Source organism: Xyrauchen texanus, chromosome 2 (genome assembly GCF_025860055.1).
Source record: "Xyrauchen texanus isolate HMW12.3.18 chromosome 2, RBS_HiC_50CHRs, whole genome shotgun sequence".
Taxonomy (NCBI): Eukaryota; Metazoa; Chordata; class Actinopteri; order Cypriniformes; family Catostomidae; genus Xyrauchen; species Xyrauchen texanus.
Genome location: NC_068277.1, coordinates 63339100 through 63361787, shown reverse-complemented (window position 1 = coordinate 63361787; position 22688 = coordinate 63339100). Strand labels below are relative to the sequence as shown.

General features: G+C 44.9%; 1 protein-coding gene across 6 annotated transcripts in view; it reads left to right on the top strand.

Moving 5' to 3' along the window:
- The window catches only part of LOC127661044 (receptor-type tyrosine-protein phosphatase delta-like), a 228371-nt gene that overhangs the window by 48841 nt on the left and 156842 nt on the right, over positions 1-22688 (top strand). For all 6 annotated transcript variants that reach the window (XM_052151632.1, XM_052151611.1, XM_052151604.1 and 3 more), the window contains exons 3-4: positions 10221-10366; positions 21016-21157. In XM_052151632.1, coding sequence (XP_052007592.1) covers positions 10221-10366; positions 21016-21157 — 288 coding nt within the window. The remainder of the gene's footprint in view (positions 1-10220; positions 10367-21015; positions 21158-22688) is intronic.

Genomic DNA, 22688 nt, shown 5'->3' with positions numbered 1-22688 from the left:
TCTGCTTTTACCTAAGGAACCATTGTTTACTTGTCTGTGAGCTTGCTTTTGAAATTATCCAATGTTATATCTTAGATGTCCAGAACAAAATATGCAGTGTCACAGGAAAAGCCTGCTAAACAAATCACCACAAATATATGCTATTGACTATTAATGATAACATTTTTACAAAAGGGGAGGATCTCAGCTTTCCATTGACACAAAGATTGAGCTTCTAGTCCACTCAGAGGCCGAGATATTCGATGAAAATTGGGGGTGGTGCAAGAACAGAAAATTAAACTGAATGTCTATGGACGAACACATCTGCAAGGGCTAAAATCTGTTATTATAGCCCCAGCTACATGTTTGATTGGAATTTTGTGACGGAAGGAGATTGACACATGGAGCATGGAAGGTGAGGGAAAAAAATTCCTGTCATCTATTGGAATAAAATAAGACAATTTTGAGATTGAAAACCAAAATTACATGCTTACAAATTTAGGACAACAAAATGGTTTTGTATTCTATTCATCATTAGATTATAAACATATGCATTATTATTTATGAATATTGGTGAGCTTTAAAATGTGAATGTGAAAAATTGCTGGTGACAGCCCAAAAATGTCTTTGAGTTTAAGAGGTTAAATGTGAACGTATATGTTGTGATGAAGTAGATTTTACAATCAGAGTTGGATGACACACACACACACACACACACACACACACACACACACACACACACACACACACACACACACACACACACACACACATACACAGAAACATTGTGATACACACACACTGTCCCTTATGGCAACCCTGAGGAGTATGTGTGTGTGTTTGTGCCCCACTGTGTCTCTCACGCAGTCACTTCCTCTCGCCATCTGTGAAACTCCTCCGAAAAGAGTGCACACACTGCATTCTTCAGTTTGTGTCTGTAGTGAGTGTTTTCCTTCAGCCTTTCGTTTCATATTAGAACAGCACAACACAAAAAGCTACAATGATGTCAGTTTGTGACAAGAATCAACTCGGCTAAAAATTATTCATGGATTAATTTGTGTGGTTTTCTTTTGTGCAGCAAAATATTTTGGTAAATGCTGCCGTAGTAGTTTGTAGTGTAGCTAAATTATTTTTTTAAGAGAGTAGCTTGACTGTACTTTTAAGTACTGTTTATAGCTTTAGAAGCTACAGTTTCAAAATAACTTCCCCAACACTGTTAAACAGACAGAGTGAAACTCATTCGTTGGGGGGGGGGTAGTGTCAGTATGATAAATGGCATAAATCTAACTGTGAAGACTGTAGGCTAAGAAAAAACGACAGAGCAAGAGACAAAAAGAAAATGAAGGGTAAGAATGAAATGGAAGCCAATTCTTCATCTCCTCTCTCTGTGTCCACTCGTTTTTCTTTTTTCTTGTCATCTGTTTTTGTCAATCCTCTACAAACAAGATAGAATGATGTATGAACACTTGATCTAATAGAGGAAATGCAGAACATGCTTCAACTCGATGTACCAAGTTTTGAGAGGTATGACATTCTCACACCACTCATTGTTGGCACCTTTAATTGCCGAAAGATTCTCTAACACGCATATCACACTCAATCTTAACAAGGAAGAGACCGTTTATGAGCTATCCTAAAACAGGGTTCGCACTGTGCAAATTGACACGATTTCCCCATCTGAGACAAATTTTGGGGATCGTAAAATATTTATTTCATCAGTGCCAAATCATCAGTCTTAAGGGGCTTCCACATGACTCATGTCAGCATTGTTGAATAAATGGAGTTTTATAGAGTGACGCGTCAGCTCAACACTGCGTTGCACTTCCATCAAGCATTATAATGCACCACTCAAAGATGTAAAGCATTGGATGGGACCTTTTGAAGATTCAACCAATGATAATGGGTCAATTCAGATGACGTATCATTATTTGTCATAGCTAAAATCATAACAGGACATTTTCTTTGCAGAGATCAATGCGGTAACTGACGCTGCCGTTGAGCAGTGAACTGAAGTGCTGATGGGAGTCACGGGACACACGATTAATCCACAAAATCCAATCTACCAAGTCAGATAAACCCAGCTTCCTTTAGCTGGTTACATGATCAGATCCAAAAAGCTGTGTGTTTCTCTTTTTCTCTGAGAGGAAGAATGAGTCAAAAGATGAAAAGATGAATCAATAATTAATTACATTTGTTTGAAAAGCATTCATTCGGGATGACCAAAGCTCATTTTCCATTTCTGGATACATTTTTTGCTTATTTTAAAAGGAGCTATTTTTACAACTAGTCTGGCTTCAAATGTGTACATTCCTTGCAAACTGCCCCACGGTCCGTCGTTGAGACCCTGTGGTTGGTGAGAGCTGACAGCACACCTACTAGATCTGTCCACTGTTTTTCACACAGTGAATCACCTGAGCCTCCTTTCCATCTTCTCTGATCTGAGCATCACAGGAACTGCTCTTTGTTGGCTTGAGGGGAAGGGTGTCTTAAGTCACACATTGGCTAACGACTGGGGTACCTCAAGGTTCAATGCTTGGCCCGCTTCTCTTCTTGATACACATGACATCATTGAGTCCAATGATTATGGCCAATGGCTTTTCCTACCACAGATGATGCCAGCCTGATGACCCCAGCATCTATGCTCATATATCTGCCTGCTTTGCACACATCTCGACCTGAATGAAGGATTAACACCAGCTCAACCTTGCAAAGACCGAACATCTCGTTTTCCCAGCCAGTCTATCACAGCATCACAGTTAGGTTCAACATAGACTGACACCATCCAGGTCATTCAGAAGCTAAATCATTCAGTTAAGCTTCATTGCTCACATCTCCCCATCCACCCGGTCATGAAAATCAGACCCTACCTGCAACAATATACTCTGCAGCTCGTAGGCCAGGCTCTCGTCATTTCAAAACCGGACTACTGCAATTCTGTGTTGGTCAGCTTACCACCTAGTATGATTAAACCTCTACAGAGGATCCAGAATGTGGTGACATGTCATCAATCAAATCAGGAGGGCCCAGATCAAAACCTTCTTCATATTGATTCACTGGCTACCTGCGTCTCTGATGCTGGCCTTCAGAACTGCCACTAGACTAGACCAACACCCTCCTATTATGTCTCTCTGGTCCACTTTGTGGCACTTTCCTCAGTTTGAGTTTGTTTGTCAGGCCTTCCCTCCATTTCTGTTCAATTACCTTTAGATTCAGTACACATGTGCTACCTCATCAAAGGGAAATGAACTTCCTTGTTAATCCCCACCAGTTGACCTGCTCAGAATAAAGTCTTAAACTGTGAGCTGTTGTGCAGCTTTTGGCTTGCTGTTCGTTTCTATAGAAAATGCATATCTTCCAAAGTCATCACTGATTAAAATACCACTTTTTGAGGCTTTATTTGTGCAGTGGTCCATTTTATATCTCTTCTATTTGTTGATGGCTGTAATGCTCCAATTGATGTTTCTCTCAATGATGTTATGGATTGGAGACTTTCACAGAGTTTACATTATTCATTTATGCATTCACTTTTATCTAATGCAACTTTCAGTGCATTCAAGGTATATATTTATTTAGTGTTTATGTTCTCTGGAAATCAAACCCATGACCTTGCCACTGATAGCGCAGCAGTCTAATAGATGAGCTACATGTTTGATAGTCATAGTCAAACTGTGAACCTTGACATTGCTCACATGATTTAAATGCTTACAGAAGATATTATGAGACCCTGCATTTCATTCAAATGATGTACCTGAACCTTGTGCTTAGTTATTTATTTGTAAGCTTTGACTTGAGAAACCGTAAATAGTCATTTTGCAGATGCTTTTATCCAAAGGAACTTACAGTACACTGATCACAGTAATCAGGGGCACAGCTACATATGTATGTGGGTGGAATAATAACAGTGGTGCCCCCTTATCGTTTCATGGGTCCCCTTAGTTCCACCATTTGAGTGCCCAACATTAAGGTTAAAGGCTTACTCCTCATGGGGTTCAAACCAGCAACCTTCTGTTTATTAGGCCTGTGTATTAACCCCTATGCCAACACCAAACCCAAACAAATGCTAAGAGAATGTGAAAAATCAATAGTTTTTATTTTGCAGGAAAATGTCAGTTATTCCCTTCGCTGTACACACTCACACAAACGCATGTTGTCCTTGATCCCGTGGCGACTGCTGGGGTAAATATTTGTGTGGAGAAAGTTTGTTTACTCTTGTGGGAGAACCATGAACCACCACACACACTCAAGGCCAGATTCTTGAGATAAACAATGAACATTCGAGACTGAATAAAGTATTTGGTCTGTTTTGTTGCTGTCATAGGTTAAACTGTTGTACATGAATGACTTTTGGCATCTTCCATTTGTTTGGTAATCAAAATCTGCATCATCTGTTTAAACAATAAAAAAAAAAACGTTAAAACAACTAAAGCAACAAAAGCAGATATCAGACTGTAAATGTGGCCGGAGCCTGAAGTCAACCTCGATGTACAACATCAGTCGAGACCTGCGTGGGCTGTAAAGTGACAGTCGCTGTTGCCTGGGAAACCAGGTGACGTCCGTGACCCTCTCCGTGAATCATAGTTTAGGTCCAAAATCCTCCTATAAGAGGATCGACTTTTTATAATGTGAAGAGGATGATGAAGAACATGAGAATATGAGTCTCTTACTGCGATTGAAATGTTTGCTGCTCTCTCTCGCTCTCTCTCTCTGTGCCTGGAGGTCCCGTCTGTCTGTATAACTTTATGTATTTCACACTCTTTGCTTATTTCTTTCACTGACTGTCTCTTTGCCTGTCTATCTGTATGTCTATATGCTTTTCTCTCTCTATGTCTGTTTTTCTGCCTATTTCTTTTCTTCTGTCTATGTGCCTTCCTGTCTATCTCTTTCCTTTCTGTCTCTCTGTCTCTCTCTCTTTCCATGCTTGTCTGTCTGTATTTCTGTTCCTTTCTGTCTCTCTCCTCGTATGTCTCTGTGCCTGTCTCACTCTCTGTGCCTGTCTGTCTCACACAGACCTCTTGGCTGAGCGGAAACACTGTTGTCAGTTGCAGTGCCGTGGCCATCGTCAGTAATTCACTGATAACGAATGTTGGCGTAGTCGGTCCATGGATCAAACGGCACGAGTAGATGATGTCGTTCTTATCGAAGGTCGTCATCTGGCCGTTAAAGCGCTGGAGCTCACAGAGAGATCATCGCTCAGGTCCCACGAGCTGTCGCTCTCCAGAGATTCTCATTAGCCCAGCGTTAGCCATATGGAGCTCACACACACACACACACACACACACACACACACACACACACACACACACACACACACACACGAGAGCAGCACTCTTGTAGAGGTCAGCTGAATATACTGCTAATGTTAAACATTAATGTTAAACACAAACACACCAGGGACACCAGACCTCCATTGGGGGCTGTGCTTTACAGTGTTTTTGCAGTAAGGGTTTTTCTTAGTCAAGACGTGAAGCAACAGCAAGATGATAGAAGACACCAGTGTTCAGTAAATAGTTGTTTACTGAGTACAAAAATTAGCAATTCTAATATGTGTAGTACTAAATGTTGGTTTAAACAGTCAATTCTCTCTATATAGATTACAATTGTGCTATAGTACCTGATATTATTTCAGACAGGTTCCAACTGAGATAAAACATAGATCGTCCACAAGTTAATTGAATAAAAAGTTCCTGTATATTGAAATGGAACTTATATTTATGTATTTAATAGCCAGTCAATATTGACAGTGTAATTGTTTTACATGATTTGATGTTAGGGAATGTCTCTCTCTTTGTCTGTCAGATAGACAGCTGAATGTCTCTTTTTGAAGTGTGTATGGGCCGGTCATCTCTGGCAGGGCAGATTTTATGTTGCTGTGGTCGTTATAAAGTCACAGTGCTGTGAAAATAGCTTGAGAAATATTCTCATACCGCACCATTAAATTAATGCGGTGTGAAAGGTCACAATGATCTCATGCAAGTGTGTGTGTGTGTGCTAGAAGACAATCCATTAGTCTTTAAGTGCAGATTGGATGTACAGTGGCCCCAAAATATATTTGGACACAAATGTCTTAATGTTATTGCTTTCATAGAAAACCGTCAAAGCAAGTGATGTTCATCTGACAGAAAGATAACACAAGCACCCTCTGAGAAAAACTCATTTTTAAAGTGTGATTTAAGTGTCCAAATACTTTTTAGAGCTTTCTTAAGCAATTTTTGAATCAAATCGATCAAGTTTCTCTCCTTGCGGTGCCGTGTGTTGGTTTGTGTTGTTTGTAGTCTCTTTTGGTATTCCATGAATGTGTTTCCTGCGTGATTCATCTTTAATTGAGGTCAAAGGTCACACGGCGGATGTCAAACCCACCTGAGCTGCAAAGTGGGCGTCACTTGGCTTTGTTAGTTTCCAAACAACAGGCGTGCTGGACCGTGACACTTGTGGTGGTTCTGACGCTTCTTTCACGGCACAATTAATCCAAATAACAGCAACACAATACATGATAGTGGCTAGAGAGACAACGCAAGGATTGAATGAGTCACATTGTTCTCTGGAAAACTGAACATGAGTGTCTGAGGTATATAGGGTCTGGGTCAGGGGTCATCTCTCTTTTGAGGTTTACGTGTATGTGGGGCGGTTGGCACGATTTCATTGGACGATTATTTTGGCAACTCTTCAACTCTTGAGCTGGAATCCCTCACACACTTCAAACACAATCGACACACACACACACTCTCACACACACACACACACACACACACACACACACACACACACACACACGCACTCACACGCACACAGTTTTACTTGTTGGGAATGGAATAATAGCATATTACTTACTGCATATGGTGCAGTATATACTGTATACTACAGGTCAACCGTTAGTGGATTTTGCAGATTCCAATAATGGAGTTGGTGAAAAAGACCGATAATAGATTCATTGGCCGATAGTTTTTAAAATTGATTCACAAAAATAATTTTCTTATCCTTTCCTTATTATAACCAAGAGTCTAAAATGCCAGATGCAGTGTATTATTGTGGAACCAATAACCCAATAAAAACATATGAGTATGAACAAGCTCGAAATACACTTATATTAGGACTCTTATTTTGAAATGACAGAGACTTGGCTCTGTTACAATACTTTACGTTTAGCTCTTTACCAAATTGTGTCCACCACATTAATGTGTCCACCACATTAAGGACTTTGTAAATATATATATATATATATATATATATATATATATATATATATATATATATATATATATATATATATATATATATATATATATTTCACCAGATTAGGTTTTTTATTATTATTCATAAAATATGAAGTTGGAGACACAATGTATGTGCTGACGTGGCACATTTCCAAACAGTCACATTTTTCTTTTCATATCCTTGGTTTAATTTACAACACTGAATAACTGATCAAAATAACCACATTTGGGTGACCCGGGTATCTCTGTGGTAAAAATGCTGGCTACCACTCCTGGAGTTCGCTGGTTCGAATCCGAGGGTGTGCTGAGTGACTCCAGCCAGGTCTCCTTGGCAACCAGGGCTGGACTGGTAGTCTTGCATACCAGGCATTTTCACTGCGGGCTGATGCACTTTGGGGCCAATCAGGGGCATACTTGCCATCGGAAGAAACGAGCGGGCTGGTGGATCGGCGGTGAAATGAACCGAATGGGCCGTGATAAGCTAAAATGAGCCGCTGCATTATGCAGAACAGACCACAAAACAGCGTTGCGATATGCAGAAAAGGACAGTGAACACATACACAATCCCAACAACTTTTTGCTAAGCCTCCCCCCAACAACTTTAGGGCCAGTTGCTATGTAAAAGCCCTGTTGGCAGCCAAATTGGCCCTGTTGCTAGGGAGGGTAGAGTCATCGGATCGCTGTAAGGTGGTTCGCTCATGGTGGGGCACGTGGTGAGTTGGGCGTGGTTGCTGCAGTGGGTGGTGTGAAGCCTCCACATGCGCTTTGCCTCTGCGATGGCGTGCCCAGTGAGCCACGTGATAAGAGCAGTAGAGTAGACGGTTGAGTAGATGGTCTCAGATGCGGAGGCAGCTGGGATTCATCATCTGCCACCCAGACTGAGGCAAATCACTGTGCCGTCACGAGGACTTCGTGTGTACATTGGGAATTGGACATTCCAAAATTTGCATTGAAGTTGCTCTAACTGTAGACTTTTCCAGCGCCTATTGGCAACTATAGGCTTTGATTTTTGCAGATCACCGATAGGTCCAGACTTTCGCCACTGATTAATGTGTAAAAGCGATATATTGTCTACCTCTAGTGTATACTGCTTACTTTTGTACATACCAAGTGAAACAATACTCATGATTTAATTTCGAACCGTAATAAGCTACATTGTTGTCACAAGACATTCTTACATTATTATTGCATTCAAGAGGTATTTTGTATTTATTTATTTTGTGTAAAAACGTAGTCATTTTTTATAGTCTGATCAAATAACTTGAAATACTGCAGAAATATTAGTGTAGTCTCACTCTAATAATACTTTTCAAGATAACAGGACGCCGCCAGTGCTACAAAACACACACACACACACACACACACACACACACACACAACCGACTTTTTAGTGTCTGTTGGCTTTATGCTTTCACAGGCCTTTAATATGTCATATTAAAACAGCTCGATTACAGTAAGAACATGTGTCTTCATATTTGAGCCTTAACTCCCTCCCTCTCGCTCTCTGTTTTAAAGCAAAAAGCAATTTCTCTGCTCATGTGGTGATGTACAGCGCCAGCCGTTAAGCGGGATTTACTGTCGACCCCAAACGCCATTAGAGCACATCCACTGACAGCCGCGTCTTTGATGTCGTATTCCACGACGGCGCAGCGTGCGCACAGATAACTGCATGACACCCATCCTGACAGCCAAGGAAGATACGATTTTACGTATTTACATGCTGAGAGAACTGCGCTTTGAAGTAGACAGAGAGAGAGATGGGCGGGGGCGTTGGCAGATATTTTGGATTGCGCTGTAAAATCCCTCTAGTCGTCGTGGTAACACCCTGCACACAGATCCAATTATAGACAGCAACTATGGGATGCATTTGTCACGTCCTGTAATCACTGGCTCACTTTGTACACCTTATACAGCCACACGGGGTTACTAATTAAATACATGAACAATACTTCTCATTTCAACATATGCTTGTATATTTATAAAGTTAAATATGTTAACATTAGTTTATGAGTTATGAACTTACAGGAATTAACAATGAACAGTTGTACAGTATTTGTGGTCATTTGTGTTTGAGATTAATTAATGCTATACAATTCTGTATATAGTTAGTAACTAATGCATTAATAATGTAAATAAACATGACCTTTTAATAAGTGTCACTGGTCGTTTAATGGGCCATATCGATATCTAAACAGCCGCTCACAACTGTAAAGGCCAAAAGAATTAATATCATTGAACTGAACAGTGCAAACGTTCTCTCACTGTTTTATTTTAGTCGTAGTTTTTGCCTTTTGATGAAAATGTCTTTTAAATGTATTCAATTTTTTTACATTTTATTGAAAAAAGGGCATATAATTTAAGCTGAAAATATATATATATATATATATATATATATATATATATATATATATATATATATATATATATATATATATATATATATATATATTTTAGTGGACCAAATTGTGCAAAATGACTGTAACATACCAAATATTAATATATATATATAAATGACTTTCAATTATTTTAAACATGCAAACACAGATTAGTATTTATAATATGTAAAATGAACCCTGAGAATGTGAAATCCTGAGCTTCTGAAAAATAATATCATAATAAAAGAATGAATATACTGATGTAAAAGTTACTGTTGTGAATTCTTCAGGCGTAGTCACAACACTGTCTGATGTTTATTGTCTGGACAGACATAATAAAAACATGTCTGTGTGTACTATGTGCTGATGTCAATGTAAGCCTCTAAACTCTCTCTCTCTTTCTGTAATCTGTATAACATGTCATGTTCATGCTCAGTTGAATCATGGGATTACCGCCACATCCATATTTCTTTGTTCATTTGATTGTATTTATTTTTGATTCAGTTTCTGCTCTGTTCCGTGACCTAGTTTCTCCCCAAGAGTGTAAGACACCCGAACTCTGACCTCCGGAGGATAATCTGCTTGAATTGAAAAAAACTCCACTTGTGTAACCACATCTCTTTCTCTGCTTTCTTTCTTTCTCTCTCTATTGCAGCACCGCCAAAGTTCTTACGAACCCCTAACGATCAAACGGGCGTTCAGGGTGGCGTTGCCTCCTTCATCTGTCAGGCAACGGGCGACCCGCGGCCCAAGATCGTATGGAACAAGAAGGGGAAGAGAGTGAGCAACCAGCGCTTTGAGGTATTAGGTCTATTGTTCTGATGTAAAATGCTCGACAAAGTGAATGCTAATGATAGCCACGCCTCCATTAAGCCACACCCACTGCTTTACGTATATATCCGCCCATTAACAGTCAGCCATTAACCATATTCTCCAGCTGTTAACATGCATGATTATTCACGTGGCAATGTTTACACCAGACAAATCAGAAATGTAATCTTGAACATCCTTATAACAGGTGATTCTCACTGAACAGGTCCTGCTCGTGTTTGACTCCAAAACCAAAGAAACAAATAAGAAATTATATTTACTATATATCGAAAATTATTACATCATAGTGGCACTGCCTTTCATATCAGCACTGGTTTTAATTCAGGAAGTCATTGTAAAACATGAGTTATTCTGTACTACAGTAGAAACATGGCATAGAATCGTAGAAGTCAAATGTCCTGAAAATAATGTCACAATGCAAAACATCTCAGTGGTCTTAATGCAAAATATTATTTTATATTTTATTTATATTGATTTTTGTGGTTAAATTTGACCAGGACTTTTTCTTGACAGGTTTTGTGAGAATCACCAAAAACAAGATAAATGAAAAAGCTAAATTGCATCATTCGATTTTCAGAGAATATGTGAGAATGAATTAAGTACATTTTTCTTACCCCAATTGTTTTTTTGTTTTTTTACATAAACCCAACAAAATAAAAATGAGGTTTATGTTTAAAACAGCAAATAAAAAATAAAAAAATGGGGTAAAAAATTCTTAATCAAATACACTGTATATTCTCTGCACAATTTAGCTTTTTACTGGAAAACAAGATGAAATGACTTACAGATGGCATGATATCCTAAAACGACCTTCAATGGAAGAAATGAATGCCGCTGCCGTCAAACGTGCGCTTGGAAAGTGTTTCTTTCCTGTTATCTCTGTTATGCGTCTCAGTGCACGTCTGCAGCTCTTACCCGGCTGAAACTTCTATGTTTATTTCTCTGTTTTTGAATCGCTACCTCAGACGAGCATGATAAACAAATGCATCACGGCTGAACACTGATAAGATTTTATTCATTTCTGCGTCATATTGTCGCTTGGCAGTCTTCACTCTTATGTTCGGCTAATCTATGGAAGCTTTTTGGCTAACAGACCCTTTTGGGTCGTCTTTGTCTTTTGCCTGCAGAAACTGAATCTTATCAGCGTTCATTACATGCTTCATGCTATCAACACGCCAGCTAGTGTGCTAACGTCACCTCTCAGAGCCTCTCATGTGTAAACACTGTTTAACTATTTCCACTCGGCTTCATTAGTGCCGCATTCACTTTAAACCGCATGTGTGCGAGTGTGAGTGTGAGCGTGTGGCCATTCTTCACACGAGAAGTGACGATGAAAGAAAAGACGCAACGTGTGACCGATGTATTTAAATCTTTAAAACGGAGAAGCTGTCCTGGTTGTTTCTGTGAGTATCTACTGAATTCAGCGATAGCTGTGCCACCAACTAAATCTGTTTGTTAGCGTCTTTGTCTCGTGATTCCAGCGTGAATCGGTCTTTGTCAGGCTAATCGACTGTCCACTGTCGTTCATTATTGACTTTTGTGCCTATGATGTAACATCATTGTTCTCCGTTTCATGTTTCAGTCAGCTTTAAGAGTGGGCAGGATTTAACAGTTACGGTCACTTCCCACTGTTAAAGCGAAGTGGCCAAGCTGGTTTTACTTGTGAAACATCTGGTTTATGAACAAGCTTTCCTGAACAATACCACAAAAATAGCACATTTTACACAAATCAAAAGCCCTTTCCAAACATTTGAGCTGGACTTCTTAAACCACAAGCACACACTGCAGTCTGTCACCTTTTCACCTGCGACAAAAAACGTCAAAAATTGATGCAAACTTGCGGAAAACCTTCAAGCGTAAAAATGCTTTTCAAAATCTAGTTTAAACTGCATTTTCATTTAAATGTCATATTTGTAATATGTTGGTTTCTCAATGTTTTGAAATCATTTACAGTATATGTTGACCGATAGTGGATTTTGCTGATACCAATAACAATAACAATGAAAAATATAGTTTTTTATTGATTTATAAAATTTACATATTTTTCTTAGCCTTTTCTTACTGGGACGGGCACAGACTCAGAGCCTGCATGAGTCCAAAATTAATACAATTCAATTAAAAAAACATTATGGAATGTTGGACACTTGACTCCATTACAATGCTCGATATTTAAGTATTTACTAAATTTAGCCTATATGCTCACCACATGTGTGTGTTTCACCAGATAAGATTTAATGAGAAATAAGGTTTATTAATATTGAAAAGATATAGAGTTGAAGACACTGTGTTTGCAGATGTGGGATGTTTCTTTGCTGCTCTCGCTTCAGTTTAAAACACGTCATTAACTAATGAAAACAATCAAATATGTACTGAAGTGAGGAATATGGATAAATATTGTCAATGATGAAAGATTTCCTCATGAAGGGTCAGTGAATGTTTTATTTCATAGAGGCCGCTGTTATGCTGTTCAAATAAGCCGTTCTATGTTACAAGCTGAACACCATAGATATTTGCCGATAAACAATAGTTTCAAAATTCAACTATTGCCACCAATGAATGGGCAAAACTGATATATCAGTCTACCTCTAATTCATAATATTAAAAAATAAATAAATAAATAAATAAAATATATAGATATAGATATTAAATGACTTGTGTCATGTGGCGTAACCATCAAGTAAGAGCTATAAAAATACTGTGTACACAGATTAATCGTCACTTCAAAAAAAGTTCTTGGTAAAAATAAAAAGAAATTATATCAATAAATTTTCTCTGGTTTACACCAAATAATCTGAATGAAATTATCTGAACATATATATATATATATATATATATATATATATACATTACTGGTCAAAAGTTTTGAAACACTCATTATTTATTTTTTATATTATATATATTAATAATTATATTTTATAATAAATTTTTTTCTGCACATTTTCGAATAATAGTTAAGTCATCAAAATGTTTGGTTACGTATGTAACCTCCGTTCCCCGAGGGAGGGAACGACACGTTGTGTCGGAGAAGCGACACTAGGGGTCTCTCTTGAGCGCCGATATCCACCTCTGATCTATGAAAAAAGGCCAATGAGAGTTGGCAGCCAGTATTTGCATGTCCCGCCCCCGGACATACAGGTATTTAAGCGGCGCAAATACGGGAGTTCATTCAGGATTTTTCTGAGGAGCCGGAAATGGTCCGGCCACAACAGTGGCTCGGTTCAGTGACATGGCGGAGGAAAGACACAATGTGTCGTTCCCTCCCTCGGGGAACGGAGGTTACATACGTAACCAAACGTTCCCCTTCTGTCGCTCTCTCCACGTTGTGTCGGAGAAGCGACACTAGGGGACCCATTCCAATCTTGCCATGTGCTGAACCGTGTACGTGAACTGCCGATACAGAGGCGGGCAGGGATTCATCCAGTGCCACGCATCATCTGTACCCGGCTGCACGTACCCTTCCCCAGTGCCCCATACGAACATCGGGATCCTTCTAGTTACCCTGGGAGGGGAACAAGGCGATGTTTGCCAACATGGGAACGGGCCAGCCTGGCTGGGCCTCTTTTCTCTCTATGTTTCTCGCATAGAGCAATCACGGCCCTTACACGCATATAGGGAAGGGGGTCTTACCAGACCCTGCGGAGACCACACCTGCCCTTTTTCTTGGGGAGGAAAAGTGGTAGACACGTCACACGGCCGTCTTAGGGCTCGTGTGGAAAGTATGGTGCGATGGTAGATCCCAGCCTCGAAGGGGGGAGTTGCTACAGCACGGCGACTGGGGCAGCTGTAACTGCCTAAGGGAGACACGGGGGTCCGCTCGTAAGGGGACAGAACCGTGGAAAAACGCACAGGGGGCGTCCGTGCAGGAGGCCTTCTATTTTACCTGTGGAGCACCTATACCAGTACAGGGTAGCCATCAGGATACCCACAGTGGCTTGGGTCGGCGAGTTCCTCCGCTGAACCGCGGAACCGGAGGGCTGGGGAGGAATCGACCAGGGTCCCGACTCGGAGTGGGGCACCCTGGGAAGAAGGCGCACTACTTTACCTTGACGTTAGGAAAAGGGCACTGGGCGCAAGCGATCCACTCGGCCGGTCGGTCGGTCTACGTGTTACCGAGTTCTACGGGCTCGGACCTGAGAAAACACGAGATGCAACCGACTCAACGCGGAGGTTGTAAAACCTCGCGAAGGTGTTGGGTGTTGCCCAACCCGCGGCTCTACAGATGTCTGCTAGGGAGGTGCCCTTGGCCAGTGCCCACGAGGACGCAACACCCCTTGTTGAGTGAGCTCGGACCCGTAAGGGTAGGGGCACGGCCTGGGTGTGATAAGCCAGTGTGATGGCGTCAACAACCCAGTGGGCGAGCCTCTGTTTGGAGATGGCATTCCCTTTCTGCCGTCCCCCAAAGCAGACAAAGAGCTGCTCAGAGCGTCTGGTGCTCTGTGTGCGGTCCAGGTAAATGCGCAGGGCGCGACTGGACACAGCAACGAAAGGGCTGGGTCTGCCTCCTCCGGGGCAGCGTTGCAGGTTCACTACCTGATCTCGGAATGGTGTGGTAGGAACCTTGGGCACATAGCCCGGTCGCGGTCTTAGGATCACAGACGTATCTGCCGGACCGAACTCCAGGCAAGTGTCGCTGACAGAGAACGCTTGCAGGTCCCCGACCCTCTTAATGGAGGCGAAGCCGATCAGCAGGGCCGTCTTAAGAGAGAGGGCCCTGAGTCCAACTGATTCGAGCGGCTCGAAGGGAGGTCTCTGGAGTCCTGCCAAGACTACCGAGAGATCCCAGGAGGGAACTAGGCCTGGCCGGGAGGGATTCAACCTCCAGGCGCCTCTCAGGAACCTGAGGATCAGGTCGTGCTTACCCAAAGACTTGCCGTCTACAGGATCGTGGTGGGCGGCGATAGCGGCAACATACACCTTGAGGGTGGACGGGGACAGCCTCCTGTCCAGCCTCTCCTGTAGGAACAGAAGCACTGACCTAATCGCGCATCTCTGCGGGTCTTTGGCTCAGGAAGAACACCAATCTGCGAACAAGTGCCACTTTAGGGCGTAAAGGTGCCTGGTAGAGGGGGCTCTGGCTTGGTTGATGGTATTCACAATGGTCGCCGGTAAGCTGGCTAGCTCTTCCGTGTCCCGTCCAGGGACCAGACGTGGAGGTTCCAGAGGTCTGGGCGCGGGTGCCAGAGCGTGCCCCATCCCTGAGAGAGGAGGTCCTTTCTCAGGGGAATTCGCCAGGGAGGAGCTGTCGTGAGGAGCTTGAGTTCTGAGAACCAAGTCCGAGTGGGCCAGTAGGGGGTCACCAACGTGACTTGCTCCTCGTCCTCCCTGACCTTGCACAGCACCGGTGCAAGAAGGCTCACTGGGGGAAATGCGTACTTGCGCAGCCCCGAGGGCCAGCTGTATGCCAGCACGTTTGTCCCGAGGGGAGCCTCTGTTAGGGCGTACCAGAGCGGGCAGTGGGAGGTTTCCTGGGCGGCGAACAGGTCTACCTGGGCCTTGCCAAACCGTTCCCAAATCAGCTGGACCGACTGGGGGTGAAGCCTCCACTCCCCGCCGGGCAGGCGTTGTCGTGATAGCGCGTCCGCTACGACGTTGAGCTTGCCGGGGATGTGAGTGGCACGCAGCGATTTGAGTCGCTGTTGGCTCCATAGGAGGAGATGGTGGGCGAGTTGTGACGTGTGGCGGGAGCGTACGCCGCCATGGCGCTTTATGTATGCCACCACCGTGGTGCTGTCCGATCTCACAAGGACATGTTTGTCCTGAACTAACGGGAGGAACTTCCTGAGAGCAAGAAGGATGGTCAGCAACGCCAGGCAATTGATGTGCTAATGCAGCGGGGCCCCTTTCCAATGGCCCGCTGCTGCGTGCCCGCTGTACATGGCACCCCACCCGGACCGGGAGGCCTCGGTTGTGACCAGAACGCGTCGGGATACCTGCTGCAGGGGCACTCCTGCCCGTAAAAAGCAGAGGTCTGTCCAGGGTCGGAGTGTTTTGAGGCAGGTGGGGGTGATCCTTACCCAGGCGGGGGTGATCCTTATCCAGGCGGGGGTGATCCTTACCCGATGCGATGCGCGACCGCCGCGGAGGATGCCATATGCCCCAGGAACCTCTGGAAAAGTTTTAGAGGGACCACTGTGCCTGGCTTGAGGGAAGCGAGGCAGTCCAGCACCGACTGAGCACGCTCGCTCGTGAGACGTGCTGTCATTGAGACTGAGTCTAACTCCAACCCGAGAAAAGAGATGCTCTGAACCGGAGTGAGCTTGCTCTTTTCCCAGTTGACCTGAAGCCCCAAACGGCTGAGGTGCCGGAGCACCTGGTCTCTGCGGATGCCGGCTACTTGTAGCGGGGCAAGGGCCACCTCTGCGACCTTCGTGAAGACGCGAGGGGACAGAGACAGGCCGAAGGGGAGGACTTTGTACTGAAACGCCTGGCCGTCGAACGCGAACCGTAAGAAGGGTTGGTGTCGTGGCAGAATTGAGACGTGGAAGTACGCGTCCTTCAGGTCTACCGCTGCGAACCAATCTAGATGCTGAACGCCAGCCAGAATATTTCTCTGCGTGAGCATTTTGAACGGGAGTTTTAACAAGGCCCGATTGAAAACTCGCCGGTCCAAGATTGGTCGTAAGCCGCCGCCTTTCTTGGGTACAATGAAGTAAGGGCTGTAGAAACCCTTCCTCATTTCGGTTGGAGGGACGGGCTCTACCGCACCCTTGGCTAAGAGGGGTGGGAGCCGGGCAAACTGAATTGGCGTAACTGAGTCGAATGGTCCGTGCAGCCAGCGTGATGCATTGGGGAGCGAAAGCCACGCTTCCCAGCTCTGGCGTTAGGGGCACCAAAGGGACGAGTATTTTGGACGTACCCGGCGGGCCTCGCAGCGGGCGGAACAGGTAATGCAGCGCCGGGCGGCTTCGCTGCGCCCGAGGCTGAGGTGCTGAGAATAGACTCAAAGCACTTACCTTGCTCCGCGCACCCAGCAGGGGGCTGGTTCGTGACTGAGGAGGAGGTCTGATACTGGCGTCCTCTGGACTCGTCTGAACCGGCCGGCCGGGGGACAGTCGCGGGCAGGCGGAAGGCGGGATCGCCGCGTCCGGTGTACCGGGACTGTCATAATCTGAAAGCAGATTGCCGTGAGAACGGCATTTGTGGGCCAGGTGACCCAGAGGCAAAGGAAATAGCTCTGTTAATGAGAATGTGGGTACCACATCCCCGTCAGGGGGTGTGGAAACATGAAAAAACAAAGGATTCTCTTCCCGGCCCTCCACCGGGGGACGGAGCGGTCTTACCACCTCCGGAGCTAACATCTTCGGCTCTGGGTCGGCTGTCTCAGGAACGCTTGGGAGCCTTCCGGGTCCTGGAGGAGTTCGTGAGACAGGGGGCGTGCGCCGCCTGCGGGGTGCTCGACGCTGGGGCTGAGAGCTGGGCCCGGGTTGAGGCGGAGCAGGAGCTGGTTTCTTCACAGGGGATGCCCTCGGCAGGCAGACGGGGCAGGGCCCGTAGCGGCAGGTCTGCTGCGGGGCATCATGTGAGAGATGGCCTCCGTCTGCTTCTCCACCGCGGAGAACTGTTGGGCGAAGTCCTCGACAGTGTCGCCGAAAAGGCCAATCTGGGAGGCAGGTGCGTCCAGGAAGCGGTTCTTATCAGCCACACGCATCTCGACCAGATTGAGCCAAAGATGCCGTTCCTGGACCACTAGGGTGGCCATCGCCTGTCCGAGTGCCTGTGGTCTTCGTCGCTCTCAAGGCGAGGTTGGTCGCTGAGCGCAGTTCCTGCAGCACATCAGGATCAGGTCCACCCCGTGCATGTTGAGTGCTTTGGCCTGGTGGACTTGCAGGAGGGCCATCGCATGCAGGGCGGAGGCAGCGCGTCCAGCCGCACTGTAGGCCTTCACGTTGAGCGAGGATGTTGTCCTACAGGGCTTGGATGGGAGTACGGGGTGGCCCCGCCAGGCGGTAGGGCTACCGGGGCATAGATGGTACGCAACTGCCCTATCGACCTGGGGAATCGCCCCGTATCTGTGGCGCTCTCCGCCGTCGAGGGTGGTGAGAGTGGAGCGGGTGGCACCTAGATGAGCGGAGAGCAGGGCTCTCCACTTAGACGTCAGCTCATCATGTACCTCCGGGAAGAAAGGAACCGGGGGTATGCGAGGCCGCGAACGGCGCGCCGCCCCCAGGAACCAATCATCCAACCGTGAAGGCTGTGGGGAGGATGGAGGGTTCCAATCCAACCCCACGCTCATGGCGGCCCGGGCAAGCATGTCGGACATCTGAGCGTCGGCCTCAGCCTGGGCCTGCTGGCCCAAAGGTGGCAGTCCAGGGGAGTCCTCGGCATCAGACGCCGCACTCTCCGATGCAGCGGCGAGCTCATCTGCTTCGGACTCGGGAGGATAGACAGCCAGGCCGTGAGGCGAGCTGCTATCGCCGCGAGCGTAGACGGAAACCATCGAGCGTGTCGGGGAACGGGAGGTTCGCGGGGGGTTACCCGGCGAAACTGCACCCGCTGCCGCCCCCAAATTGCCCCCAGCGCCAACCGCACCGTCCTCAATCCCGTGGGAAGAAGGAGCAATGCGGGGTGCAGCTGGGGTGGCTTGCTTTCTCGCAGTGAGAACATGAACCATCCACAAACGCCGCCTCGGTGTGATCGCTGCCCAAACACACGAGACAGGCCTGTGGCCGTCTGAAGCGGAAAGCACTCTACCGCATCCAGAAAGCACTCTACCGACACAACGTGGAGAGAGCGACAGAAGGGGAACTATGGAATAACATAATTGGAAATATGGGAATTATGCTGTGACTAAACAAAATCCAAAATAAATCAAAACTGTGTTATATTTTAGTATCTGTGTTGGGCACTTATTGGCTGCTTCTCTTTATTATTCAGTCCAAGTCATCCATTTAAAAAAATAAATAAATTAATGTTAGTACATTTTTAGAAATTATATTTTTGTCTACAAATTTGATTTAAAATATTTAAGCATACACTTTCAGATCAAGGTTTTTAAGATCATGAGAAACATTTCAGGCAAGTGTTTCAAAACATTTGACCGATATTGTGTGTATATATATTTTTTTATTTATTTTTGTTACATGACAACAAAATGGTTACTTGCATGTTAGTGACACCACATGACTATAATTTTATACATTTCCAAATTCAATTAATATTTTAATTCAAATTTGAAATTGTTTCACTGCTTATTTAAAAATAATATTAATAATCCACACCTGGAGTCCTGAGTTTGAATCCAGGGCGTGCTGAGTGACTCTAGCCAGGTCTCCTTAGCAACCAAATTGGCCCGGTTGCTATGGAGGGTAGAGTCACATGGGGTAACCTCCTTGTGGTTACTATAATGTGGTTCTCGCTCTCGGTGGGGCGTGCTGAGTGACTCCAGTCAGGTCTCCTTAGCAACCAGATTGGCCCGGTTGCTATGGAGGGTAGAGTCACATGGGGTAACCTCCTTGTGGTCGCTATAATGTGGTTCTCGCTCTCGGTGGGGCGTGTGTTGAGTTGTGTGTGGATGGCGTGGAGAATAGCGTGAAACCTCCACACATGCTACATCTCCATGGTAACACACTCAACAAGCCACATGATAAGATGCATGGATTGATGGTTCATCCTCCGCCACCCAGATTGAGGCGAGTCACTACGCCACCATGAGGACTTGGGCATGCCAAATTGGGAGACAAAAATAACAATAATAGTAAAATATTACTCTGTACTACTCATGCAAACAGTTCTTCTTTCAAGAATTTCAGCTTTGAGACTTTTCAAGCCTTTTTTTTTTTTGCCTTAACCGTGCTGACGGTTACACATGACATTTTTGACTTTAAGTCCCAGAAAAAATATTAAGATGACTGAAAATATGCTCATCATAGAAGAGGTGTATTCAAGAGATTGTTTTGGGTGAATTGCATTTTTGAAATGTGAAATATTTTTTTTTACAAATTGTAATAAAGCTACACAATTTTTAAAATAAAATAATAATAATAACTTAAGCTGTGTATGACTTTACCATTACAAAGGAAAGAAATGTAAGACCATGTCCATGACTAACATGATCCATGTAAAGAGCACACAATACCTTCAACAACACACAAACAAGGAATTGGAATCTTTAATGTCAACATGAAACGCCGATCAATACACATTTTACTTCTGTAATCTGCCAAATTTCCAAGTGGAATGGGATTTTCAAGGAGAAAAATCTATCCATGATTGATTCCACAGAATTGGGTGTAGAATGAGAGGTGGAGAAAGACATTTTGATGAAAGTTTACGAAGACTATTTCTTTTTCTTTCTTTTATTAAGAATTCCACACCATGAACTTTTAATTATTTCGATTTCAACCTTAATTGTGTGCAGGTCGACCAGTCTTACAGTGTGTGCTTGGCGTTAGGGTGAGCAATTACAAATCTGACTGTAGAACTGAACCAGACTGTTTCAGTGTCCTGTGATCTTCAAGTTTCGTAAATTAAAGGTTGTGTCTGAAAGTTCCACGATGTGTGTTGTTCGTCTAAAACGCTATGTCAGGCGCGACTGTGTGTGTGTGTGTGTGAGCATGAATATCTGTCGTCAGCTGAGCAAAAAAAACTCTCGTAACTCATTGTGTTTCTCGCACCTGTAGGTAATAGAGTTCGATGATGGCTCAGGCTCCGTGCTGAGAATCCAGCCGCTGCGGACGCCTCGTGATGAAGCTATTTATGAATGCGTCGCCTCCAACAGTGTTGGGGAGACGAGCGCCACCACACGACTCACTGTTTTACGTGGTAGGTCTACGGCGAAATATCTGACCTTAACAAGAGCTAATGTTTGCTTTTTCCCTTTCAGCCCCTGCAGGTATGTGATCTTTATGTCTTTTTTTGCTGGTTCACAATTTGAATGTTTTTTAAAATTATTTTATGAAAGTTTTTTTGTTAGCGTAGATCGCTAATACAGCAAACAGTTGGACTGTATTTGGCAGTTTGTACATTTGCAATCTGTTCTATCTGTCTTGTTTATTTATTAAAGGCTGTCAATTGAACATGTTAATTCAGTACGATTAATTCTATAAAAAATTATGTGGTACAAAATAAGGAATGTTCACCTTCATTTTTCACAAGTGTCAGTCAGCAGGGGGCAGTAAGCACAACTCCAGCAGTACAGGCAACAAACTACAGCAGACAGCTCAAGATCAGGACGTGTTCTTGCATTCAAACACAGCTTGATGGAGCTGAAAACACTATGATGCGTAAAAGAGCACGTTTTCATCTCAGGAGGGGAAAGGCGCTATACTCAAGCGATACACCCGGCCAGCTGTTCCGTATTACTGAACTCTTCCTTTTTGTACCTGAAAGAACACGAGACGATACGGGTCAACCTGGAGAATTTAAAAACTTGTGAAGGTATTAGGTTTTGCAAAGCCCGCTGCTCTACAGATGTCTGCTAGAGAGATGCCATTTGCTAGTACCCACGAGGACGCCACACTCCTTGTAGAGCGTGCTCGAATCTGCAAGGGGGCGGGCACGGCCTGCGTCTGGTAGGCCAATGCAGTAGCGTTCACGATCCAGTGGGCAAGCCTCTGTTTGGAGACACTGTTCGCTTTCCGCTGTCCACCAAAGGAGACAAAGAGCTGCTTAGAGCGTCTAAAGCTCTGCGTGCGATCCAAGTAGGTGCGCAAAGCGCGCACCGGACACAGCAACGGCAGGGCTGGGTCTGCCTCCTCCTGGGGCAGCGCTTGCAGGTTCACCACCTGATTCCTGAAGGTGGTCGTGGGAACCTTGGGCACATAGCCCGATTGGGGTCTCAGGATCACGTGAGAATCTGCCAGACTGAACTCCAGGCAAGTTTTGCTGACAGAGAATGCTTGCAGGTCCAAGCAGAGCAGCCTGGGCTTTCGCTGCCACAGGGGGACACCCTCAGGTGACGCCAGGTGGCGGTGTTTTGCGGGCACAGGCATAGTAACTGCATTGTCCAACTGAGGGACCTCCGTGTACCCGTGGGCCGCCCTGCCGTCGAGGGTAGTGAGAGTGGACGAACCAGGAAGTCTGTTTCGGGCAGCAAAATGTGCCCACCACAACCTTGTGAGTTTGCCATGCATCTGCGGGAAGAAAGGAACCGGTGGGGGGTGTGGCCATAGGCGACACCCCAAACCTAAGAACAAATCATCGATCCGCGAGTGCTCAGGGGAGGCTGGTGAGTTCCAGTCCAACCCGATACTCGCGGCGGCCAGTAGCTCTGAATCGTCCTCAGACTGGGCGGGCAGACCCGATGGTAGCAGCCCAGTCGAGTCCTCAGCATCCGACATCACCAGTGCGCTCT